At 39.0% G+C, this 24,130-nt stretch overlaps 1 protein-coding gene across 1 annotated transcript in view; it reads right to left on the reverse strand.

Annotated features, from left to right (window-relative positions):
* slit3 (slit homolog 3) overlaps positions 1–24,130 on the reverse strand; it is a 247,429-nt gene that overhangs the window by 44,189 nt on the left and 179,110 nt on the right. The window contains exons 7-15 of the mRNA XM_080900540.1: positions 20,211–20,374; positions 19,098–19,242; positions 15,531–15,602; positions 14,660–14,731; positions 13,322–13,393; positions 10,290–10,433; positions 9,088–9,251; positions 4,977–5,127; positions 1,224–1,298 (exon numbers count right to left, since the gene is read on the reverse strand). Coding sequence (XP_080756666.1) covers positions 1,224–1,298; positions 4,977–5,127; positions 9,088–9,251; positions 10,290–10,433; positions 13,322–13,393; positions 14,660–14,731; positions 15,531–15,602; positions 19,098–19,242; positions 20,211–20,374 — 1,059 coding nt within the window. The remainder of the gene's footprint in view (positions 1–1,223; positions 1,299–4,976; positions 5,128–9,087; positions 9,252–10,289; positions 10,434–13,321; positions 13,394–14,659; positions 14,732–15,530; positions 15,603–19,097; positions 19,243–20,210; positions 20,375–24,130) is intronic.

Genomic DNA, 24,130 nt, shown 5'->3' on the forward strand with positions numbered 1-24,130 from the left:
CCATCACTATATCTGATAAAAAACACCAAGCGTGTTCAAATAAAACTAAAAGAACAAAGTGGTACAAACCAGTTAAAAATGGCTTCTTTCTCTCTTTCATGGACACAATAAAAGAAATGAAAAGGATGAGTGCTTGGCCTCAAAGACAATAATTGGGGATGATAGCTATCACACATACTGTAGTCTTCATTCATAGGTCAATTGTGTTTCCTATTATCGGGTTTACTGAAGATGAGAGAAGGTGGAGGATGAGACTGGAAAGACAGGTTTAAAAAAACGTGTAAAATAAAAACAAAAAAATGTGATAGCAAATGTAAGGATAACAGAAAATGTGAGGTAAGGTGAGGAGAAGCGAGGAAAGGAGGATAGGAGGAAGGAATTGAGAGAAGGAAAATGGAAATGAGAGCTCGCCAATCTATATTGTCAGTGACACTGCTAGATGGTTAGCAATTTCCTCTCCAATAAATCAACTTCTGGTCTCTGCTCTGTCTTTCTCTATCTCTCCCTAACACACACACACACACACACACACACACACACACACACACACACACACACACACACACACACACACACGAGCACAAACCTAGAGTAGTTTGTAGATAAGAACTGACTGTAAATCTGAACGAAGGCCCATCTTCTATTTCCATTTCATATTTGCTTCCTGCATACTTCCAATCCACCCTTCCCTTTTCTCCATCTCTGTGTTCCTCCCATCCTCTTGCCTGTGCTCAGTCGATCTTCTTCCGGTATCTCTACTATTTTACTTTCCTCTTTTCCTTTTTTCTTTTTTCTTCTTTCATTTTTCTCTTCAGTTTTACTTTTGGCTTCCAGTTTCATTCTCTTTCTTTATAACACCTGCTTATTTCTGTCATGAATATGGAATCAATCTCATCACTTATTATCAAAATAAAGAGTAAAAAAAGAAAGCCAAAGCCTATTGTATTCTCTTCAGATAAATAATACCTCCATTTTCTATGCCAGGTCCACTTTACATAATTTTTAGAGGAGTAAGACATTACTGGACTTATACATAATACAATATTAAATATATTAAATTAAATATTAAAACCTTTGAATCATATAATGGAAGTGCCTCTTTAAAAAAAAAAAAATAATTAAAATTAATAATAATAATAATAATAATAATTATATATATATATATATATATATATATATATATATATATATATATATATATATATATATATACATACACTTACATTTTTCTCAAATTTGGCAGCTTCTTAAAAATCCCTGTAGCCTCCAGGACAGCAATCTCATTGTCGTTTAACCGCCTACAGAGAGGAAGATGGAGAAAGGGAGTTAGATTTTTATTCTTTCATGAAACAAACTGCTTTAGTGCACACAAGTGAATTTCTACATACACAGAGAAAAAACAGGCAGAAAATAAGGGTGGGATGGCCACATGTAAGTTGAGAGGACTTCAGAGACTTTGCAAATATGATGCAACACAAAACAACACAGGGATGAAAAAAGAAAATCAGAAGAGAAGAGAAGAGCAATGAATCTTTTATATGTAGTCATCAATAGCCACACTGCCCTAAGCCAAGAGAAAACAGTTTGAGAGATAGGAAGCTAGACATCTGGTTTATTGAGGTAATTTGTACTAAAAGGGCGCTGCTAAAAGGATGCACTTTGTGTACGTGTATGTGTGAAAGCAGCAGAGCAAGAAAAATCCACGAAAGAAAGTGAAAGTTCAGCTCAAGGGGACAATTTGTAACGAGATATGAGGGGGTTCAAAGATGGATTGGCCTGGATAAACACAGACTGAAATAATACACTGAAAAGCCTGAAGTAGGTTCTGATGGTAGGAGAATGATGCCTCTTTTATTGCTGCGTTTATTTGCATATTTTGACAGTATCAAAAACACATCTGATCTCTTCATCATCTGATCTGGCCCCAATGTGGCCTGACAATGTACAGCACATTTAATAACGTGCCTATAATTCTCATAAGACTGATGTCATTCTTATTAAATGCTCCCAAGGCCGATGTCAATGATTTTTATGGCTAGCAGAAAGAGTCCCAAAGACAGACAGACGAGACAAAGAGAGCAAAAAGTATATAAGCCCTCAGCTGAACCACAGCCTCCCCTGATTTCCCCTGATAAGGCAGGTTACAGGCCATGAACTGACAGCTTGTGTGTTTGTTTCTGTGTGCTCACGATTGTGGCCTTCAGAAAATACTGGGTGGTTGTGTTCTTAAGGAAAAGGAAGGCTAGAGAGAGAAAAGGTGTAGAAAATACTAGAAACTCTGATGTGCCCTCTAACCAACCATAAAGGACAAAGTATACATTTCTGACATGACGTACCCTGGGGACGGATAGGGAGAAAAGGAGGGAGGATTGGCGAGGTTCACAGTGAGAAAAAGAACCAAAGAGAGAAAGAGAGACAGATAAATTGGGGGCTAATGGTCTGTGTAGTGCTGGCATTATTAGTTATCTAAAGTGGCAGCTGTGGCTGAATTCACCATCATACAACTAACCTCCATAAGTAATACTGTGACAACCATCCTGTGTGTGCCTTAATGCTGTAGTATCCCCATCCCCTGAAGCTTTTCTACATTACTATCTCACTGATAACCATAGCAGAAGCTCTCCATCCTTCTCCTGCATTTTAAAGCTGCAGGTGATTTAGCATTATTAGGTAAAACTTTTTTTTCTGTCTGGATTCCAATTTCCTCTTTCCTTAACTTACTGAATGTGTGATTAAGATTAGTCAAGGTGCTGAAAGTAAAATGAGCTGTTTTTAGCACAACACTTTTTTCTCGTGTTCTGAATCAAAAGTCAAAGATTGGCATGTATTTTATCGCTTAAAAGCAGTGGGGGTTTTTTCAAATCACATCATTATGTTTTATGTTAATTTTGCTATTTTTTCCCTGACAATCTCTATTAAATTACTTAACCTTTCTCTCTGAAGAGATAGTGCAAGCATACAACCTTCATATCATCACTTTTTTTCCTTTTTTAAAAAAAATCGGGAGTAGGTTGAAGCAAATGTTTCCTTTTTTTTCCTGGTTAGTGAAAAATATAATGATATGCTGATCCAAGTTCTTTTTTTCCATTAAGCTAGCCGTACTTTTCATACTGTAATAGCCTACTGGGACATGGTGGTAGGGCTGGGCCATATCATACCGTTCATGGTAATCCCGGTATAATGTTCGGCAACAATAAGAAAATGAAATATCGCAATAGAATATGGGTAAAACGCGCATGCGCAGTGCTTGAAATTGCTAGATGATGATGTGTTTCCCTCTATGCACTGAAGCTGGCACGTTCCCTGAGTTTTTCCAGCAAGATGGTGCACCACCACATTATGGGTGCCAGGTCCGAGCATTCCTAGATGAACAGTTTCCTGGAAAGTGGATTGGTCATCGTGGGCCAGTTGAAAGGCCCCCAAGGTCTCCCGATCTGACCCCCTTAGACTTTTATCTTTGGGGTCATCTGAAGGCAATTGTCTATGGTGTGAAGATGTGAGATGTGCAGCACCTGAAACTACGGATACTGGATCCCTGTGCTGGCATTTCTCCTGCGGTGTTGCTATCAGTGTGTGAAGAGTGGGAGAAGAGGGTTGCATTGACAATCCAACACAATGGGCAGCACATTGAACACATTTTATAAGTGGTCAGAAACGTGTAAATAACTCATGAAAGAATAAAGTTACGTTGAAACCAAGCACACCATTGTTGTTCTTGTGACATTACCAATAAGTTTGATGTGTCACATGGCCCTCTTCCTATTGAAAAAACAAAAGTTATATCCAAGATGGCCGACTTCTAAATGGCCACCATGGTCACCACCCATCTTGAGGAGTTTGCCCCTCACATATACTAATGTGCCACAAACAGGACTTTAATATCACCAACCATTCCCAGGTTATTATGGTGTATCCATATAAATGGCCCACCCTGTATTACCGTATTGTGTGTGTATAACCTCTTTTTAAGTTTTGTGGATATTATACATGGTTATGCTGAGGATATGTCGGCCAATTTCCACTGGAAATGCCTTTTGGTTAAACTGTCAGCGAGGAATTTGCATTTGCACTGTTAAATTTTTATATATCTTTAATGCACATAAAAAACAGCTGCTTGTTTAAGTGAAAATACATTGATAATTTTTTTGGGTTTTTTTGCACTAATAAAGTTGTGGAGTTGTGAAGTATTTTGTCTAGTGTCAATTATATCGTCAGTTATATCGTTATCGCAAATTTTCAAATGTATAACGTGATAAATATTTTTGGTGATATCACCCTGCTCTACATGGTGGCATATTGAAAAACCATGCATGAATCAAGGTAGATTTGGACCACGTTCCAAAAGCAGATCGTGATGTCTTGAAATGTGTTATTTAATTCAAAAAGTGAAAAAAAAAACACCTTTACTAATAAGAACCTGTCATTAGGAATTGCTTTAAAAAAAAAAAACACCTTTCTGGTAATTATTACAGATTAACAGTCTAACTGTTGTAAATGTTTTTGTCTGTGTTTTAAAACCCACATGAAATCATACAGATATTACAGTATTCCTGTAGCGTTATCTGTTACTCATTTTTAAGCCAGAAAGTGAATGATCAATGGGACTATTCAGTATTCTAGTGTGAGACCCTTCACCAGACATGATGATGGCTCCTTTGGGACTTGGAGGGAGATGGAAAAGACTGCTAAAAATCAAGTGACATTCATGATAGAGAGAAGCAGAGAGAGACAAAAAGGACATGCATATGTGAGTTTTTGTCTTTCCATCTACACAGGCCTTAAAAACATTACTACTATTTCATGGCACACGATTGCCATATGTATAAGTGGGTGTTTTAGTCCGTGCATATGCTTCTAAAAACATGAAAAGCTTCTTTGAGATTTTGTGGTACGCGTTTTGTTTTACTGTTTCAGCTTTTTGAAGAGCTTGCACATATATGTATATCTATATAAAACAGTAAGGCCAGCTGACTTACAGGTCTGCGGTGTGTTCAGGGATGTGTGGCGGTATTCGGGTCAACTTGAGATTGGAGCAGTCAACCACTGTGCCTTCACAGCGACACTTCTCTGGACATACCAGGTCCTGGAAACATTCCCCACTCAGACGGCTGCGATAGTCCTCCTGACCTGCGGATCAGAATTTAGGGTAGAAAAGAAGAAAAAAAATGTAACTAGGAATAACAATGAAGAGGAAGACAGAAGAAAAAACAGCTAGGAAGAGAAGGGATGGAAAAAAGGAGGTAAATTATGGCAATAGCGAATAGGCACAAAGGGAGGAAAAAAGAGGAAAAAAGTTCAAATAAGACACCATGGACACAAGACTTCAAACTTATGTAAACATAATCCCATTTATATAATCATTTACATAATTTTATATTTAGAAAAACAAAAAGAAAATCAATATTTTTTGTTATTCTTCTCCCAGGCTATCTGGTTGAACTGTTTCCTGAGAAGTTTCATTGTTGGTAAAATTCTAGGACGGTCACAATTCAGTCAGAATGAGCAACACCAAAACAAAACTAGTCCATCTACTTAAAACAGCAGGCTGCAGTTGCTGCTACAGCTCTGTACTGCAAGCAGGCACGGGGCTGATTCAGGGAGCAGTAATTCTGCATGGCCGCTGCTGTAAATCAAGTTAACGAACAGATATCCAGGTGGGTTTATGGAATCACCTTGTAGGTAAATGTGGTTTAACCCCGGATGTTTTTGTTTAACAAGGTGAGCCAGAGACCACTTCTGTTATTTAGATATAATATGAGCAGATATTATTTATGACTGCGAGTGCCTGTAGAATAGACCCGGTTTGCATCATGCAGCACGTGCGTTCATGCATCACATACTGTACTCTCATTATAGTTCACGCCGTTATCATTATCTTTTTTTCTTCCTCCTGTTCTCTCTTTGTTTATCCATCTGCTCTCTGTCAATGTAATCTTTCCTTCATTTTACTACTCTTCATTCTTGCATTGGCACAAAGTATTCGCTGCCTCCAGTCTGTTTTCATGACTCATTTGCTCATTGTTAAACAACTAAGACCACCTATTGAAGGTTTTCTTTTCTTTTTTCTGCAAATGATCAGTGCCCTTCAAGTGATGTCTATCTTTTGAGAGACATGGCTAGCTTCTTTCAATGGAAAAAATATTTTGCAATATTGTCTCTGGGCTGTCTCTAACCTTGTTGGTTAAGTTGGGTAAGCTGACAGAGAGCAAAGAGCAAGGGAAAGTTCGGATGAAAGGGAAAGAGAATAATAAAGGGGAATTAAGCAAAGACCGGAAGGTGGGTTTTTATCATCTTAATAATAGTAATGGCTGAATTTTTCTTAGCAGACACACGGGTGAGAGGTGTGTAGGGCTAGAGAGGTGATGGAATATTTGTGCAATCATGTGGCTTTGGAATAATTGGAATAATTGGGAAAACTTCACATGGACGTCCTCCTCAAGTTAGAGACAGAACATGTAAAGTCTGAGATACTTTTGTTGTAGAGCGCACACACAAATACATATCAGATAAAGTACATATCTGGCTGATGGCAGTCGAGAAAGTTTAATGGTAAAAATTCAAGTATTATATATGTTTTTTTATCTTGCATTAAATTTTTAATAAGGTTGTAAATACTTGCTGCTATCCAACTTAAGAGAGAGCTGGATAAGCTGGAAAAAGGGACTAGTTCTTTTCTACTCAACTTGAGTTGTGTACTGGAAAGAGAAACCAGTGTTGTTTCTACATACTGAGAGACAAAAAAAATCTTGTCTGCAGCATCAGTTTTGTTTCCACATTCCAACCCAAAATCATAGAAACACATCAAAGCTGGCAGAACAAACAAAAACCAGAGGAAAATGGGGCTATCTAAGGAGCACATGAATGCACAATAAGCCATGCTAACCACTGAAACACTGACATGCGATCGGAGAATCTAAATGTGAAGAAAACAAGCATTCATTGTAATGTGCTTTGAAGCATTACAAGGAGATGTTTCCAGAGCACAATGACAAAAGTAGGAGCATCTGTTTAAATGCAATTTTAGAGTTCAAATTTATGCTTGCAGTTTTGCAATCAAGGTGAACTGCGAAATGTGGATGTTTCTCAATTCACTTAAATGTACCCTGTGGAGTTTTTGAGCCGGAGTGTCACCATAAAGATTTTATTTAAAAATGTGTCTACTTCTGGTTTGTGTTGTGCAAGTGCACAGTATCACGAGTACACATGGGTGCACACTGGCAATTTAGTTCAGACCTACTGACCAATTAAGTTTTGGAGCAGGCAAAACAATAAAAGACAAAAAGAAGAAAAAGACCGAGAATAAATTGAAAGCTACATACAAACAGATAATACTTGGAAATAAACACCCACTTGAATTGTGTTGGTTTACAAGAAAACTCCACAGGGCATCACAATGAGATAAGCAAGAGAAAACTAGTAGGTGTTGATAGTCAGCCCTGATTGTATTTTAATGTCAAATGTCAGTTTATGACTCATTTATTTCAACCACAGTCATACTCACATATTACAAGCCCTACAGATAAATGCAAACAAGGTTAAATGTTTGACCCAGTTTTTGCTCCAAGGTGTGTGATTGGCTGGGAGAGGCAGGTAGGTGTGTGCTAGGCGGTCCCTGGCGCTTGACGGAACCATGTGATGTTACAGTAGGCGGGGCCACATGGTTAGATCAAGCACAAGAGACAGCTGCACAAGAACCAATCAAAATGCAGGTCCACACAGGAGGAAGTTGGGGCAACAGAGAGCTGCACCAATCAGTCAGGGGGCAGGGTCCATACTGGACAGGAGAGGCAACAGACAGCCGCAGATCCACACAGGGAGGGTGGCAGGATCAGAGCACTGCCCACCAATAGCAAGAATATCCACAAAGGTCCAGAGAGGAAGAGGAGATGCAGGGAGAGGCATGGGACTGCAGAGAGGAAGGGCCAAAGCAAAGACGACAGCCATAACCAAGTTTAGGGGAATTTGTAATCTGGTTATCTTGATTATTATCTACCTCAATGGGCAGAGCACAAACATTAAGAGATTGAATACCACTGAGATATTAAGCTAAAAATATAGGATGTGTGCCCACGCCACCACAAGCACTTTGGATAAAACCTCTTGCCATTTAATGGTATTGGTTATGCTGTTAATGGTGTGTCCATTTGATCCTGGGAACACACCATTTCACAGAGCAGAAGGGGTGACTATGTTATGTCAAAAAATATCCACTCTTCCAGGCAGACTTTTTATGGCACATTGACAGATGCTGTGATGGTTGCAGTAAAAACAATCATTCTGGTGCTTAAAAAGTTGCTTTTGATCAACTTTTTCAGCTCTTCTGCAAATTTGAGGTTTTAGATATAAAACAAAGCATTAATAATAGGGTGTCGCCCTTGATAACAAGACGCTGGTCTGCTAGAAAAAGCAAAGGAGATTCTCACTACAGTGTGTATGCTTTACTTATACTGTCTAAATTGGTGATTTGCCTAAAACCAGTTTGACACAACAGAGCTTCAAGGATTATAATTTTCCAGTACTAGTATTTATGACAGGAACAAACAGTGTGGAAAAAGCCACTACAGATAAGCAGTTTTGATGTTTAGTGTAGCCACACACAGCTAGATAGACACACACACATAATTTCGTTCACACAAGTGAGCAATCACAGTCTGTGGATAGTCCCTGCTGAGTTAGTTATTGTGCTGCGTCATACTGAATTGGTCTGTGTTGTAATTAGTGAAACCCATGGCTCCTATCAAAGGAAATAAGAGCAAGACAACACTACCACAGAGACAAGAACTGTGGGTGTGTGTCTGTTTAGTAGTTGTTTTCGGTTTTTATTTATGCACTTTTAATACTTCATATATTTGTAATGCTTCAATTGTGAAATGTGACATTTCAAGTATAACCTGACTGATTTACATCTGTTTTTCAGGCATGCTTACCTGCATTTTTTCTTTAGCTGTGTGCTCTGCTTGGATAGATTCTCTTTACATATATACAACTAAAATCTGGGGGAATCCATAGCTAGGTTTGCAAAACAATTTTGTGTATACATTTTGGATACATGATTGGCTTGTATATCAGTGTAAAGTCATCTCCTACCTGTGCACCTGAACTTCTTTCCCTTCACCTGGCTTATTCGTTTGTTAGCCAGCCTTCTGGGGTGGCTGCAGCGTGCTCCGCTTGTCTCAATTGGGTTGTCAAACAGGTAGTCTGCCAGCCACTTCAGGTGACAGTCACACATAAAGGGATTCTGGGCCAGATGACTGAAAAAGAAAAAGGACCAAGGACAGAGTGGAAGCTTGATTTGTAGAAAAAAGAATCTCAAGCTTACTACAGTTGCCTGAGATTTCGGGTTTGGATAAATATACTGAATACTGTCTTCTACAGAAAAATTACAATTCAACTCATCATTTGTTGCATTTCTTTTCCCATCCAAAAGCACATGTTTTCCAAGAGAGCTACTCTTGCATTAAGTGAGTTATTTTACGTTTCAAGCAGCTGAGAGCGTTATGAGAAGAATTTTATAGCTATCATTAACACTAATAACCTTCATTAATTAACCAACAGAAGACCATAGATACTTAATGAAGGCCCAGTTTTCTAAATAGATTTTTTCAATTATCATCTCTATACATCTTTTCGTTCAGTCACAGTAGGGGAAACAGTGGTTGGAGATCATAGAACGACCAAAGTTATCAGCAATCGTGTGCTGATAACAGGAAACAATTGCAAGTAGTTGCAGCAGTTTCCTGAATACGAACAAATTCAGTGCAATCAGCAGACAACTGTCGATTCTTTCTAGTCAAGTAGGTTACTGCCCTGTTTTTACTTTTGCGGTGTCAACTAACCGGTGAAAATGTTATTCTTAAGTCTAAACTGATATTAGATGAGAAACGACAGATGTTGCAGTAAAAACCCTTGGTGAAAAAGCGGCTGGCTATTTCAGAAGCCCAGTGTACTGAGAATGTATTTCTGATGTAAAAATGAAAAATCACATATCAAAACACTTGCCAGCGTATCAGTCCAATCTAGGTGCAGCAATTTCCAGCAACTTTCGCCAGCTATTCCTCTGGGATCTTAAGGCATTCCCAGGGCTGAAGGGACATATAATCCCTCCTGTATAATCTGCATCGGCCCTGCTGTCTCCTCCATCTGAACATGCATGGAATATCTCACTAGTAAGGCATCTAAGCAGTCTATTGTCAATTCATTTATGTCAGCATATTAATTATTGATTCAACTGATAGCAGCAGCTCTATTTAAGACACCAAAATGATGTAAAACAACATATATGAACTTACAGAGTCTTGATAGAGCGCAGAGGGGTGAACAGTCCTTTACTGATGGTTTGCAGCTTGTTGTCATATAATGACAGGAGATTGAGGTTCTGTAGGTCTTGAAAGGTGTTGACTCTCAAACAGTTAATTTTGTTGGCATTGAGCAATCTGAAATGCAAAGAAGAGCCATTAACATTTGCTATTCATCTGCCTCTGTTTTGTTTATTTGGCTGTATTATCTGTGCTCAAGACAAACAAAAGATAAACGCACACATCGATAATGAGAATTCATTTTTCTCAGATGCATCTCAAATGCAAAACCACTATTTTCCTCTCCTGTCATCTACTCACTATTTCATCCTCTGTCCCTTACCAAACTCACCCCTCCCTTCCCTACATACTCATGATTATACTTTTTCTCGATGTGACACATACATTTGAAAATTGCAGTTTTATACTTTCTCTTCTGGAGCAGGAGGGGAATATCCACCGTTGGGTGTGTGAGTGTAATACCTTGTTTTGATGGGAGAGACAGATGGTGAAAGGAGGGAAAGGCAGGAGGAAGAATGGATACAGGGTGGTGGAAATAATGGAGTGAGACAGTGAAGGGACAGGTGAAAATTTAATTTGGACTGACACAGATATATATATTTAAGCGAACGTGGCTGACAAGCAAAATGGAGGAGAGAGGCAATGGGAAATGAGAAATGTGATAGAAGGATTAAGTAAATGACAGAAAAGTTTTCACCTCTACCTTCTCTCCATCTTGCTGTCTTTTCATATCTACACGTCATTAGCTGATATTTCCAAGTTGTCAGCTTTTCCCTGTATTTCCACCTTTCCTCTTTTCTTGCTTCGGGTCTGTCTCAGTCTCCACTTTTCCTCTTCTTTCACCCTCCCCACCTCTTGTCTTTTGTTACATTCTTTTTTCTCTGTCACACACTAAACAGTCTACTTTTTCCCTTTCTTTCCCTGACAGGTAACTAACTTGGTGCTTGGTAAGGCAGTTCATTCTCAAACCACTCTAACGAGTGCCTGTACTGGCACATCTAATTTATGCATATACACACACACATACACACTCGCAGGTGATACATGCACACGTGCTGCTCTGCGACATATCCACGCCTCATTAGGCGGCTCACAGGGGGAACTAATTACTTGAAACCGCACCAGTAAAACAAAGCAGCCCAGAGATTGTAAACAGACCAGTAGCTATATAAAGCAATAAACACATCTTTGCAGTCATAGGTTAACATGATGCTCTATTCTATTCAAGAGTGAAAGCTGAATGTAATTTATAATTATTACACTATGTGAGTGAATCTTGACAAACTGACTGCCTTCAGAGACATGAGAGGTTTTTGTGTCAGTGGTGAAATATTAAAAGGCATTTCTTCCATTCACCTGCTGAGTGAGTGCTAGAATGTTTCAATACGTGAGTATTAGCTAATCATTCAGTTTGTTATACACATGCACAACAATGGGACTGAATCATCCTGTAAATGGACAATGCATACATGCATGAAGAAATATAAGGAAATGCTCTTTCCAATTTGAGTTGTTCATTGATAACAGTGTCACATACTGGTTGACACAAAAAGCACAAATTTGATCTCCCAGTAGTTATTTCTGCTCTTCTAATATTTCCTGCATGTATACATTTGTTCATATCTGTCTTCTTTCCAATGTCTACGTCAGTTTCACTCCTCATCCAGCCATCCATTAATTTATCTATCCATCCACATCTGCCCACCCCCTTTCCCTCTCTCTTTCTCTCTTACTATGCACCATGCATCCAAATGATCCACCTAAGCCTGTAAAAGGTGTTTGTGGGTTAGGCTCACTCGTCCTCATTCTCTTTGCCTCGCTTCACTTTACGATGGAAAAGCCCAGAACATTAGCAGTTTCTGCAGTGGACTGCGGCATTTCCGAGGACCATATGCCACATACAGTACTTATGTAGCTGTTATAGAATTTTTTACTGCATGTTGAACCAGCAGCTGCAGTTTGAATCTGTGCCCATGAGGAATTATTCAGAATTAATAGTTTCCCCCCTACAATACGTAAGATAACAAGAACTGTGGGAGATTACAGTTCGTATTGCAGCACACCAATTTATTTGTTTCATACTTAGCATTTTATACTGACATACACAGATAAATGACAGTTCAAAGGTTAATCGTGGAAGACAACATTCCATAGTAGCTGTTACTGCACAATAGTGAATAACATCGACCCATACCATTGGCCTTAGCTGTGATAATTGTCCAGAGGTGGATACGGACTGCTGATGCCAAATTAGTAAATCACCATAACCAGGGAAAATTAAGTACACTTCATATAAATGTAGTAATTTCTGCCTATTATGCTCCACTGAAACCAATTAATGCCAATTGGAATTGCAAAAAAAAAAAAAAAATGCAGTTCCACAGATGGCCACTTCAGAAGTATGTCAACCTGAAGTGACAAACTCTGGGACCAAAACACAGCAGTTCTCCTAAAGGCCACCTGATGCTGGCGTCAAGAGCACCAATACCTGCAGACTGCTGTGGTTTTATAATGCATCCTGGAGGTGTTCCAATAATGCTTACAGTTAGAAGCATTGCCTCTTTAATTGCCAGGTGTGCTAAACTCGCTGTAGCAAACTACTGCTGTATTCTAGGCCTGATAATTCAAATCACTGAACTGGACCCCTCATTCATGTTGGTGCATTTTGGAGTATTTTTAATTGAGTTGTCTTTTAAATTGACTGGCTATTTTTTTATAGTTTATTTGGCCAAATATTGTCATGTTTGGCTTCAAACAATAAAAAAAGAAAAGTAAAATCAGACATTTTACATGTTTACTGGTTGATATTTAGTAAAAGAAACTGAAGCTGTTTGAACATTTGGCTCAAACTGTATACAATGTTTCCTCAGTAGTTCATTCTTTATTGGGGTGTTATTATGATTTCGTATTTTTATTATTTTATATACTGCCCAGTGTATTTTTTGGATACCACACACATGCATCCAGCCACACACAGAACAACAGACCAGACAGACGATACTTACAGTAGCTGCAGGGAAACCAGTCCATCAAATATTCCCTTGGGCAGTTCGGTGATCTTATTGCCATATAGTACCCTGAAATGGACAAATTACATGACTTTAAAGCCTTGAGACTTATGTGATGTGAAGTCCGACGTGTGGCCTAATAAAATATTTTTATTGGTCCTCCAGAGTTTCCCTGCTGATTCTCTTATTTTGAGAACATTCTGGGAGTTTTGGTGATGCTACTGAAAGAAGATATCCTGTACACATTTCTGAGACACATCACCCTAAGTCCAATTTTTAAATAGCTTACTGTGTTAATGTTGTTGATCAATGGAGAGCTATAGATTTTTGGTCTTTGTTTAAGTTAAGAATTGAAAAATTGTTTCAGCCAGTAACAGAAAAGAACACTTAGTCTACCTGAAAACATCTAAATAATAAAATCTGCAGATACACTCGATTCGCCAACTACTTGAAATGACACTGTAAACTAAAATACCCTCATTGTTATTATTGTATTTCTTAGCCTGACCCATCTTCCATTAAATTACAACTATTCAGCTCTCCAAAAGGCAAGAAAGACGCTCAGTGCATCTCCTAGGAATGAAAAAGTCATCATGTTCACTCAACTGGAAAAACTATTTTAGTTGGAAGAACTGAAATTGTGTTGCAATCAAAGACAAAAAGCTGTCTGTTTCCAGTGGAAACCATTTTTTTAAACTTCTGTCAGATGAAAACATGGACATCACAGTCACGTTGAAACTAAGGCTTTTCTCACTATGCATACTGCTTTTTACAGTTGATCTCATTTATTAGTCAAAGACCGAAATTAGGTTTGAGATGTGCTTCCAGTTGCAGTTGCATAATTTAAGTCACTGGAACAGTTGTATGTGTTGTAACCTTGTGCTTGAGCAGGACTCCAGTGCAGAGGTTTAGCCTCCCAGTGACATTCCTGCGTATGTGTGTGTAAGTGCGTGTGCTTGTTTGTGCATATACATGTTCAGTCGTAACACCCAGTAGGGTTCACCTTGTCTGCCCCTTCTTGTCTGTCTCATTTTCATGCTCCAGATTGATTCAAATTAAACTGTCCTTCATGTTCTTATCACTTTCACCCTCAGAGACAGACACACACAGACATAGTGAGTGATCACAGACATGTACAATTGCACACACAACAACATATTCACAGATGCACGTACAGAACATACACACATTCGGCTGCACTGTGTTCCCCTTGTCAGCATCAACTGTGACAACATTTTTATTTGCTTAATGTCTGGAAATGCAATTACTTTTCTGTCTGGATGTGTGTTTGTGTACATGTCTGTGTCCGTTTACATGCACATGTGTCATACTTACAATGAGGTGAGTGAGCGAAGGCCACTGAAAGCATCGGCAGCAATGTCAGAAATCTGGTTCTTACTCAAGTCACTGGGGAGAAAGAGTGGGAGAGTGTGTGTGTGTGTGAGATTACTCTAATACACAGCAATGGGGTTCATTTTTGTGCGAATGTCCTAGAACTGTATGAAAAATGATTATGCGAGAGTACATCAGCAGAGGTCATGGCACGGGGACAAGAGTAAGAAAGAGGGGACTGAATATATAAGTAAATGAGGGCAAGCGAGAAAATGGAAGCAGTGACATGTTAAGTGCAGTTCATGTCAGTCAGTTTTGACTGTTGTAAGATATATTGTTAAACACTGCTGCTGAGGAGAGGCGGGTGAATAACCTTGTAACCTTGCACGTGTTTAGCATTTTCGGGCATCTGCATGATAACAACTTTTCCACTATTAATCTTTATATCTGTATGACTGTGTACATAGTATATTAGTTATTAGTTATATTAGTTTCTGTCATAATTTGGTAAGATGATGGTTGAGGAAAAACCTCAATCATAGGTCCTTATAGTGAGGTATAATGATTCTGGTATTTCTTAATCTTACTTGAAAATCTAGTAGTGGGCTTTTTAAAGCTTTTTAAAGCCTTTGTGTACATATGCAATTTTTCAGTGGTTAATTGGCCTTTTTTATATCTATTTACAACACTTATACCATTCAGTCATGGCATAATAACACTAAGATTAGCGATCATAAAAAATATCTTAGAAAGTAGACATTTGTTTAGAATGTAGTTTGCCTAAAACTTGTTTAATATATTGAACATTATTATTTAATACTTGTGTGTATTTGCATGTGTTTAGATGTATGCAGGTCGTTCCAGACAGACTCACATCCTCTTGAGTTTCTTGTAGGCAGAAAAGGCTCCAGCAGGGACACTTTTAATCAAGTTCTGCTCCAGACGACTGTAGAGAGAGAGAGGAACAGAGACAGGAATAAAAATAGAGAAATGGAGAAGATATTTAAACTTTTTAATTACTGAAAAGATCATTTACGTCAACATAAAAAGGAACATTAAATTATGAATTTCCAATACATATATATCAACTGGACACAGTAAGCTCGTTTTTTCTACTTCCAAGGTTATAATAAAGTCCTGTTTAGCCGCCACCAAAGCCAAACGCAAGTGCACAAAAAGTTCAAAAGGTGGCTGTTCCAATCAACATCTACAAAATATTTCTGCAGGTGAGTCAGTGCTTTATAGCAGATGCGGGCCAAGGTCGCTCAGTGTGAAATGTTGTCTTGAGTTTTGCAGCTCAGCAGTAATGTGTTTACATAGAGTCATTCTGATGTGAGTGTAGAAGAAGAAAAAGGCTCTGATGAAAATCTGGACTACTGACAACAAAACTTGTACTTCTAATGAAATTAAGGCCAAAGGGGCAGTATGTAATGAGATATGATGAATGGGAACTGAAACATTAAAATGAATGTTAATAGGTTTTTCTACAAACTGTCCATGAACAGTTTTAAAGCAGTTACATGTACAGAATAATCTTTTCAAAAATAGTTTAAATTTGAATCTCCAATAGATTCCTCGATCATTCTCCTCTGTAAATGCAACGCCACTGTCTTTACAAACAGACTGAAAATTTCTCAGCTTTTTCAAAAGGACCAAAGGGAACTCCATCATTTTTTCTGGAATCAGAATCAGAATCAGAATACTTTATTGATCCCTGGGGGAAATTATTTTTTGTTACAGTGCTCCATTTTAAACCAACATTAAGACAAGACAGACAATACGCTAACTAAGAATAGTACAATATATACATATATATACATACATACATACATACATAAGTCACTCATAAATAAATAGCTGGAAAAGAAACATGTGTAGCTGTAGCAGCAAACAGTGTGTTAAGTGGATGCGTTGTACAGGGAGATGGCCACAGGCAGGAATGATTTCCTGTGTGGTTCAGTGGTGCTTTTCGGTAATCTCAGTCTCTCACTGAACGAGCTCCTGTGACTGACCAACATGTCATGGAGTGGGTGGGAGGTGTTATCCAACATTGTCTTTATCTTGGACAGCATCCGCCTCTCCGACACCACCTTGAGGGAGTCCAGCTCCATCCCCACAACATTGCTGGCCTTACGGATCAGTTTATTAAGTCTGTTGGCATCTGCGACCCTCAGCCTGCTCCCCCAGCATGCAACAGCATAGAGGATCGCACTGGCCACCACAGACTCATAGAAAAAAGGCTTCAGACCTATTAGATCATACTGGTAGTAATACTCTATTATCACATAGGGAGCCATCAAAACTAGGCACACAGCCGACATTTGGGAAAATTTACTACAGTTTAGCTTCTGCTCTCCTGATGGTCAAGGAAACCCATTCAACTGTTCATGTATTCTTCATGTCTCCATGGTGTTGTGATGACAAGGAGGGAAAAATGAACACACAAAAAAAATTAATTACTGTTTTATTAAAATGAGTATTTAATAAAAAGTCACAGGAGTAAGATAGAAAATGAGTCAAAAAATTGTGGACAAAAGAGAGAAGACAAAAGGCGAAAGGGAAAATCATAGGAGAGGAGTGGGAAAGGAGGGCAATAAAAAGGAAATCAGAGGAGTGGAAAAGTGGAGACAACAGGGGAGAGGAGAGGGAAAATCAGGAGAAAAGAGGAGGATGCAGCGAGGTCCCAAGGCCATCCACAGGGTCAGCTGTCAGGATGATAAATGGAAACTAATCCACCCTTCTTCTTCTTTTCATCCTTCTCTTCAGCCTCCCACCCAGTCATCCTCCTTACTTTAACTCACCATCCCACTCTTTCTTCCCTGATGGCAATTGTATCTGTGCATCATGTTTAAAATCACTGTTTTGAGCCACTGTAGTCAATTCAGAGTTCTAAATAACAAATTATAGTATGGACTCAAAGACTCATTTTATGTGGATAAACTTTATCTTAGTGTGCCAATTTGTGACCGCTGTGTTTTATGAAAACGGACGTTGTCCTGACTTTGAATGCAGCGCAGGTCTTACACTACAGATGCCTGTTTCTTGGCTTGTGTTGCCCTTTAGATTTCATCACTTCACTCCCTGGCAGCCAACAGCACTTTATTTCAACTCAGGGGTCAAAATAAATCAATGTATGGATACTGACAAAGACAATCTGCACAAACAACAAGTTACAAATTACACGTAGGGGTAGCTAAACAAGCCTTAGACAAAGACACTTAGAGGCTCAATATCAAAGGATGTATTAAAAAAAGAGACATTTTAAAAAGCTATATAAAAAAATCTATAAGGTTAGGAGGCAATTAAACAACAACAGGAACAGGAGATGAGTTTGGCAGGTTAGCCAGTGTGTTAACAATGGGCTGATTGTGCACGTATACAGAGATGTAGAAAAGAGCACAGACATTAACGTCTGTTGGAGTCAGATATTTGTTGAGGCAAACATGACAATAAAAATTATATTGGTTTTATATTTAACTTGAAAAGTTATGTTAAGATATTTAAAGTGTAGAGTTATACAATGACTCTAAAAGGATCCAGACATGTAGCAGTGATCCTTGGCACTGCCATTCAGAAGGATGACTTTGTCTCCATTAAAGGAATGACAATACATCATCCTATTATACTCTATTGTTTCGTGCTGCAGCAGCAACATTCATTATCACAGATCCAATGCTAATGCTGTGCATGTGTGTGTGTGCGTGTATGTCTGTCTGTGTGTTCATGCCCTGGAGATTTTATAAGGTGTTGTTGTACTTATGGCTCAATCCAAAAACATACCTGTATGTGTGTTTTTTGTTTTGTTTTTTTCAAAGTACAGACTTTATTTGTGCAAACAAAACTACTGTGTCTGCATATGTGTGGGTTGGTGTGTGCGTGACTTTGTGAGAATCTATTACTTATGCTGGGGAGGTATAACGGTATTGGTGTGCAGTTGCGGGCAAGAATTGCTCCTTTTCTCACAGAGCAATCAACCAGCTGTCCTCTGTGCAAACAAACAGGGTACAGCGATCAATACGGATATCAAACACGTCCCCCTGTGGCGCGTGTGTGTGTTTAAATCGGTGTGTAAAAGAAAGGAAGAGCGTGAGAGAAAGACGAGGAAAAGTGTGGAGCTTAGGTGTAGTCTAAAACAAACTATCACAGCAAAACTCACAATGTGCCACAGCTGGGGATAGATTGGAGGCCTAATTTATCGTTTTATATCTTATAATGCTCAAAAGAGTTGGTGTAAACTTTTACACGTACGTAAACATGACCAAATCACTGGTATGTGGCTAGAATGCAATTTCCAAAACACCCAGTAAAAGTGTAGAAATATTGAGACATATACATACATGTCCAGGAAACGCACGTTATCCCCATCTGCAATAGAATGAACCCACGATACAAGACACATATACATATGAATTTGCAGAATTAGCAAGTAAAGCAGTCTTACATCTCCACAATGCCTTCAGGGAGGTTTACTGGAATTTCAGTAAGGCCTTTACGACGACAGTCCACTATGTTGTTGTTACAGCTGCAGCTGGGTGGGCAAACGGTTACCTGAGGAGCACAAGTCCTGGACTCGGTCTGGGCTGGACCTGTAGAAAGCAATATACAGATATGAGATTGGTTTCTTTATTTTTTGTTTTTTTAATTTGCAATTACAATCAGCCAAATATGAGGATGAAAAAAAGCTGATGCTGTTGTTTGGTTTCTAAAGCAACTGCACTACATTCTTCACAAGATGCTATCTTTTGAGATGAAACGGGATTATTCGCTAAACATTACCTGGCCAAGATATGCCTACCTAATATCGCTAGAGTAAGCAGGAATACAGGATAGACATACAGAGAAGAGAAAGGGAAAGCAGGTAAATGGTGAAAAGTGGAAAGATGGGATAAAAATAGTGAACAAATAAAAAAAGAGAAAGAGCGGTCTCTTATTGACAGTAAGTGAGGAGAATGGAGAAAAGTGCAATGAGAGGTGCTTTTCTGTGTAGCTTGTAGGCAGAAAAAAATGAGACTTAAGGCTAATAAAGAGAGCGCAGCCTGGCAGTCTATTAGCGCAGAAAGCTGAATCAGAAGCCTGTAAACATTGCCTGTGCTATCTGCAGCTGATAACACTACTGCTCTTACTGTGGCTTTTTAGCTGATTACACGCTCTACATGCTGTAATTCTGTCAGTGTAATAAACTCAATGCTGAGCTGTCTGGAGACGATAACAACCCTGCGTATAATACCGCCTTTAGTTTTACTATATTCTCTATATTGTATACCTCAACAGCACAGAGTCAGCTGCCAACAGCTCTACAGTGAACACTGGCTCATTTCTAAATTATGTACTACCCATGCATCACTCTTCCTCAAAAATTCAGGTTAACTTCATGAGATGAATGCTATATTTATGCATCAGTATGATGTAACTGCAGCCGAGCAAAGAGAAGGACCCAAAAGTGTTTTATTTCAGTGTCAATGAAAATAGACTAACCACCATTAAAAATAGTGATATCTGAGTGTAAAGATCTGTCGCTGAAGCACTGTGTGTAAATTTGTTGTTGTCAACTCACCATTGCAGACAAAATCTTTCTTCTGCACATCTGGGACGTTGAGGCCCCTCATGTGGGCAGGGGCCATGCACTGGGTGAAGGGAGCCAAGCCCCGCCTGGCTCTGAGCCAATCAGAGAGCCAGGACAACTGACAGTCACAGTGGAGGTTGTTGGAGTGCAGACGGCTGAAGTGAGATGGAGGAAAGAAAGGATGATAGATTTTTGTGTTTAAATACGATTATTATCCAATCCAAAATAATATTTGTGACTGGAAAAGAAATTCTTAACAACTCTGGGTACAACAGGTCAGAAGAACACATCACTAAGAGCGTTTGAGTCTGCATTCGAATAGAACAGACTGAATTTTTTGTTTTTACACATCTTTGCCAAGGATCTTAAGGCTACTTTTTAGCTGAAACATGACAACACATACTCTCAGAGTCCTTTAGTCAACCCTCATTTCTCCAAGGTCTGTGAGAATATGACTCCCTCTAGAGTGATGGAACACAACACTAAATCACAATTTCTTTAGAAACAAAAAAAATCCCTAAAACACAAAATAAGGAATTACAAAAGAAAGACAGAGACAGATCTTTAAAAAAATGAAGAAATTTAATTTGGTCAGATGGGAAACAGACCAAAAACAGGCCAAGCAATAATTAGAAACTATGAGTGCACAACAAGAGCAAGAGTGAAAATCACAAAATACATCTAAGGGTGGGGTAGGGGGGAAGGGGGGCAATTAGAAAAAGATCCTACTTATTAATATGGCCTTATTTGGTTGTTTTGGCTTGTTTTATTGCCCAGAATGACAAAATGTGATTAACATGAACATGCCCTTTACAGAGGTGATTGATCTTAAAGAGCCTGGAATAAAGTCTTTTAGCAGCTATTTGGTTTTGGTGATGTTTTTGTGATGTTTTTGAGACGGCATTTAAAATATGTTTTTGTTTTTATTTTTGTAAAATCAGTGGCAACTTATTTTATGTAGCTATAATCAAAATGCTTTTGTTGTTGGGAATTGACAGAAGACATATACCAATTAGCCATATTCCCAAAAAAATACATAATGATGTTAAATGCAAAATTCTGTTGGGAAACCTTGACCCTCAATCTGATCGTGCATCAATGGTAAATTGACCTGGACCCTACTTCATAACCCACGAGACCCCAGAGGTCTTTTGCTCTAGTGACCTAGTGGGTAACAGCTATACTGCAGAGGAAATGTTGTGGCTGGCTGCTTATCATAACGACTATTCAACTGACCTTTACACTTAAGATAAGTAGAATTGTTATCAGGTGACAACATTGAGAATTGATTTCAAGTGATATTTAATGCATTTAAATTATTTAAGGAAACTTGTCACTCTAATAGGCTTTTTAAAATTCACTTGTAGCATTAATTAAAAGGTTCTGCTCTCTATAGAAAGCATCAGGTGTTGTTTCACGGAGCTCACTCTCTACAGGCTGCACTGGCTGGACTGTATTGGCACCTCGAGAGAGAGAGAGTGAGCGAGAGATGAGGAGGAGGAGGAGAAGGGTGGATGAACAGCAGAATGTCTTGTCAGCGTATTATATGCCAGCCGGGATATCTGGCCTTTCAGAAGACAGGCCTCCTTTTGTAATAAAGCAGAGGACAAATCCTGTTATGGAACAGAGATGGTCTCATTGATGCTAGCAGCGGGGGCAGTGGGTTTTAATACCGCTCTCCCATTATAAATCCAGTTTATAGTTGCACCCCTGCCTGGAGATAGCCACGTCCTGGCCCACCTCCGGCTCAGCCTTAATTACTGACAAGTAGGATTAAATCACAGGGGAGAATGGGAACAGGCAGGGGGTATAGAGAGCTGTGTTTATGTGTGTGTGGACTGTTGTTTGTGTATAGCTTAAAGTCAGTTTGAATGCATCTGTTGATGTTGTTGGTTGCAAGTGACTAGAGGCATTGTGCAAGCTGGTTAGGTAAATGAATGTGTGTCTATATATATGTGTGTTTATTCTTAGAGTCATGCTGGGGGGTTACTGGACACATCTTGAGAACAGTTGTGCCCCAAATAACACCCACACAGTAAAGTAGCAGTAGGAGTTCTGATCTTTCCACTGGGTCAAGTTTATGAATGAAAGACACCATGATGTGATACCATTACTACTAATAGGCTACACGGACACTGAAGAAAAAGAGAAAGAAATATGGATTATAGCTTCAGGGAAGGTGAACCACTTTTTCCTCAAAGAAGTTTTTACGCACACAAACACATACACGCACTTCTAGAACTTCTCTGCTAATCATATCAGGGACATCTCTAAAGATTTGATTGAATGAGTCGTTTTTATAAAGGCATCAAATTCAATACTGAGATCTGAGGGTGGCAAAAGAGAACGGTTAAAAAATTTAATAGAGAGAAAGATGCAAGACGGGGGGGAAAAGCAGAGGGGGATGGTTACTGGACGTAAAGGAGATGTGGTAGAGAGGTAGGGGACTAACATGAGGCATAGAAAGAAAGGGAGGGGTAGGAAAAATACAAGACGAGAAGAGTAACAGAATAAGACAAGTGCGGAAAAAAAAAGATTGAAAGGACAGAGGAAGCAATAAAATGATCCAGACTATACCAGGAAGGAGAAAACCAATGGAGATAATGAGGCGAGTAAAGACATTTTAGAGAAAAATGAAGGGAAGAAAGTGATTAAAAAAAAGCTGAGACATACTGTAGAAGATCGGAGGAAGATGGGACAAATATGAAGCAGAAACAGGGAAGAGGAAGAACGTGGAAATCAGAGGAGACAGTCACTCAGTGTTGACAGAAAACAGAAGCGGACGAGGGTCTCTGATTAAAAGATATTGGATATTGGTAACTCTGTACTCAATCTGCTGGTAACTGTGTAGCTGTGCTGCTGCCTGAAATCCAATTTTAAAAGCCTGATTTCAAGCTGTATTGCCACTAGAGTTGCAGCAGCATGCAAGAAAAATGGAAACCCCGCTATGTGATTGGCTATTGATGGCTGTTGTCGGTCAAAAGTTGAAGCACAAAAATGGCTGTGAAAGATAAATGGATCTGTGTAAATGTTATCCTGCTTGTATTTAGCTGGGTTTTATGTTTAAAAATCCCCATTTCAAAATGTTAAGTAGAGCGGTGTGACCACACAAGAGCCTCTCAGAAAATGATGATTCGGGGAGGAAATCCCATTTGGTGCATGCCATGGTTTGGCAGAATTCAACCCCAGTGTGGCCAGAAGGAATGCAACCCACGGTCTGTCTCACAGAAAGTCCCACGAGATTACGATTAGAGACTCCCTCGAGATGTTGTGCCATCACCTTGGCAACTGAAAGATCTCTTTCACACAACTAAGCAGAAAATGCACACATACACACAAACAAATCAAAGCCCCCTTTAAATCAGTCAGAGATGATAATTTGGCTTGGGTTCATCTTGGACCACAATAGTGTGTTTGTATGTGTGTGTGTTCACATCAGTAACATCAGTAAAGGAGGTTTCTTTTAATGAATCAAAGCAGATTGAACTATAGAGCCTAAACAAGTCTTTCTTGTGGCATTAATGAGGTTACCATTACTCAAGCGTGCATGTGTGTGTCTGCGTGGTACATGCACATATTTGTATTCATCTCTGTGTATTTGTCTGAAAGTCTTTATGTGCCTGTGTGTACGTAATGGCCACATGATTATTCACAGTCATGAAACAATAGAAGAGTCAGTCTCTTATTATGGCAAGATTAGCCAATCACACACTCTGCCTCCATCCTTTATATGTGTGCATTTTATTATGTGGTATGAGTATGGAACTATGCATCACCTATGTAGTGGTCCGTTGTGAGTTGAGTCATGTGTACAAGGTGTGTATTAATATGTAATAAAACAGTAACAGAGTCCTTGTGTATCAGTGTCTAGAGTATATGTTTGAAGATTTCTCTTTGTGCTTGATTGTGCA

This window comes from Rhamphochromis sp. 'chilingali' (genome assembly GCF_963969265.1).
Source record: "Rhamphochromis sp. 'chilingali' genome assembly, chromosome: 13".
Classification (NCBI taxonomy): domain Eukaryota; kingdom Metazoa; phylum Chordata; class Actinopteri; order Cichliformes; family Cichlidae; genus Rhamphochromis; species Rhamphochromis sp. 'chilingali'.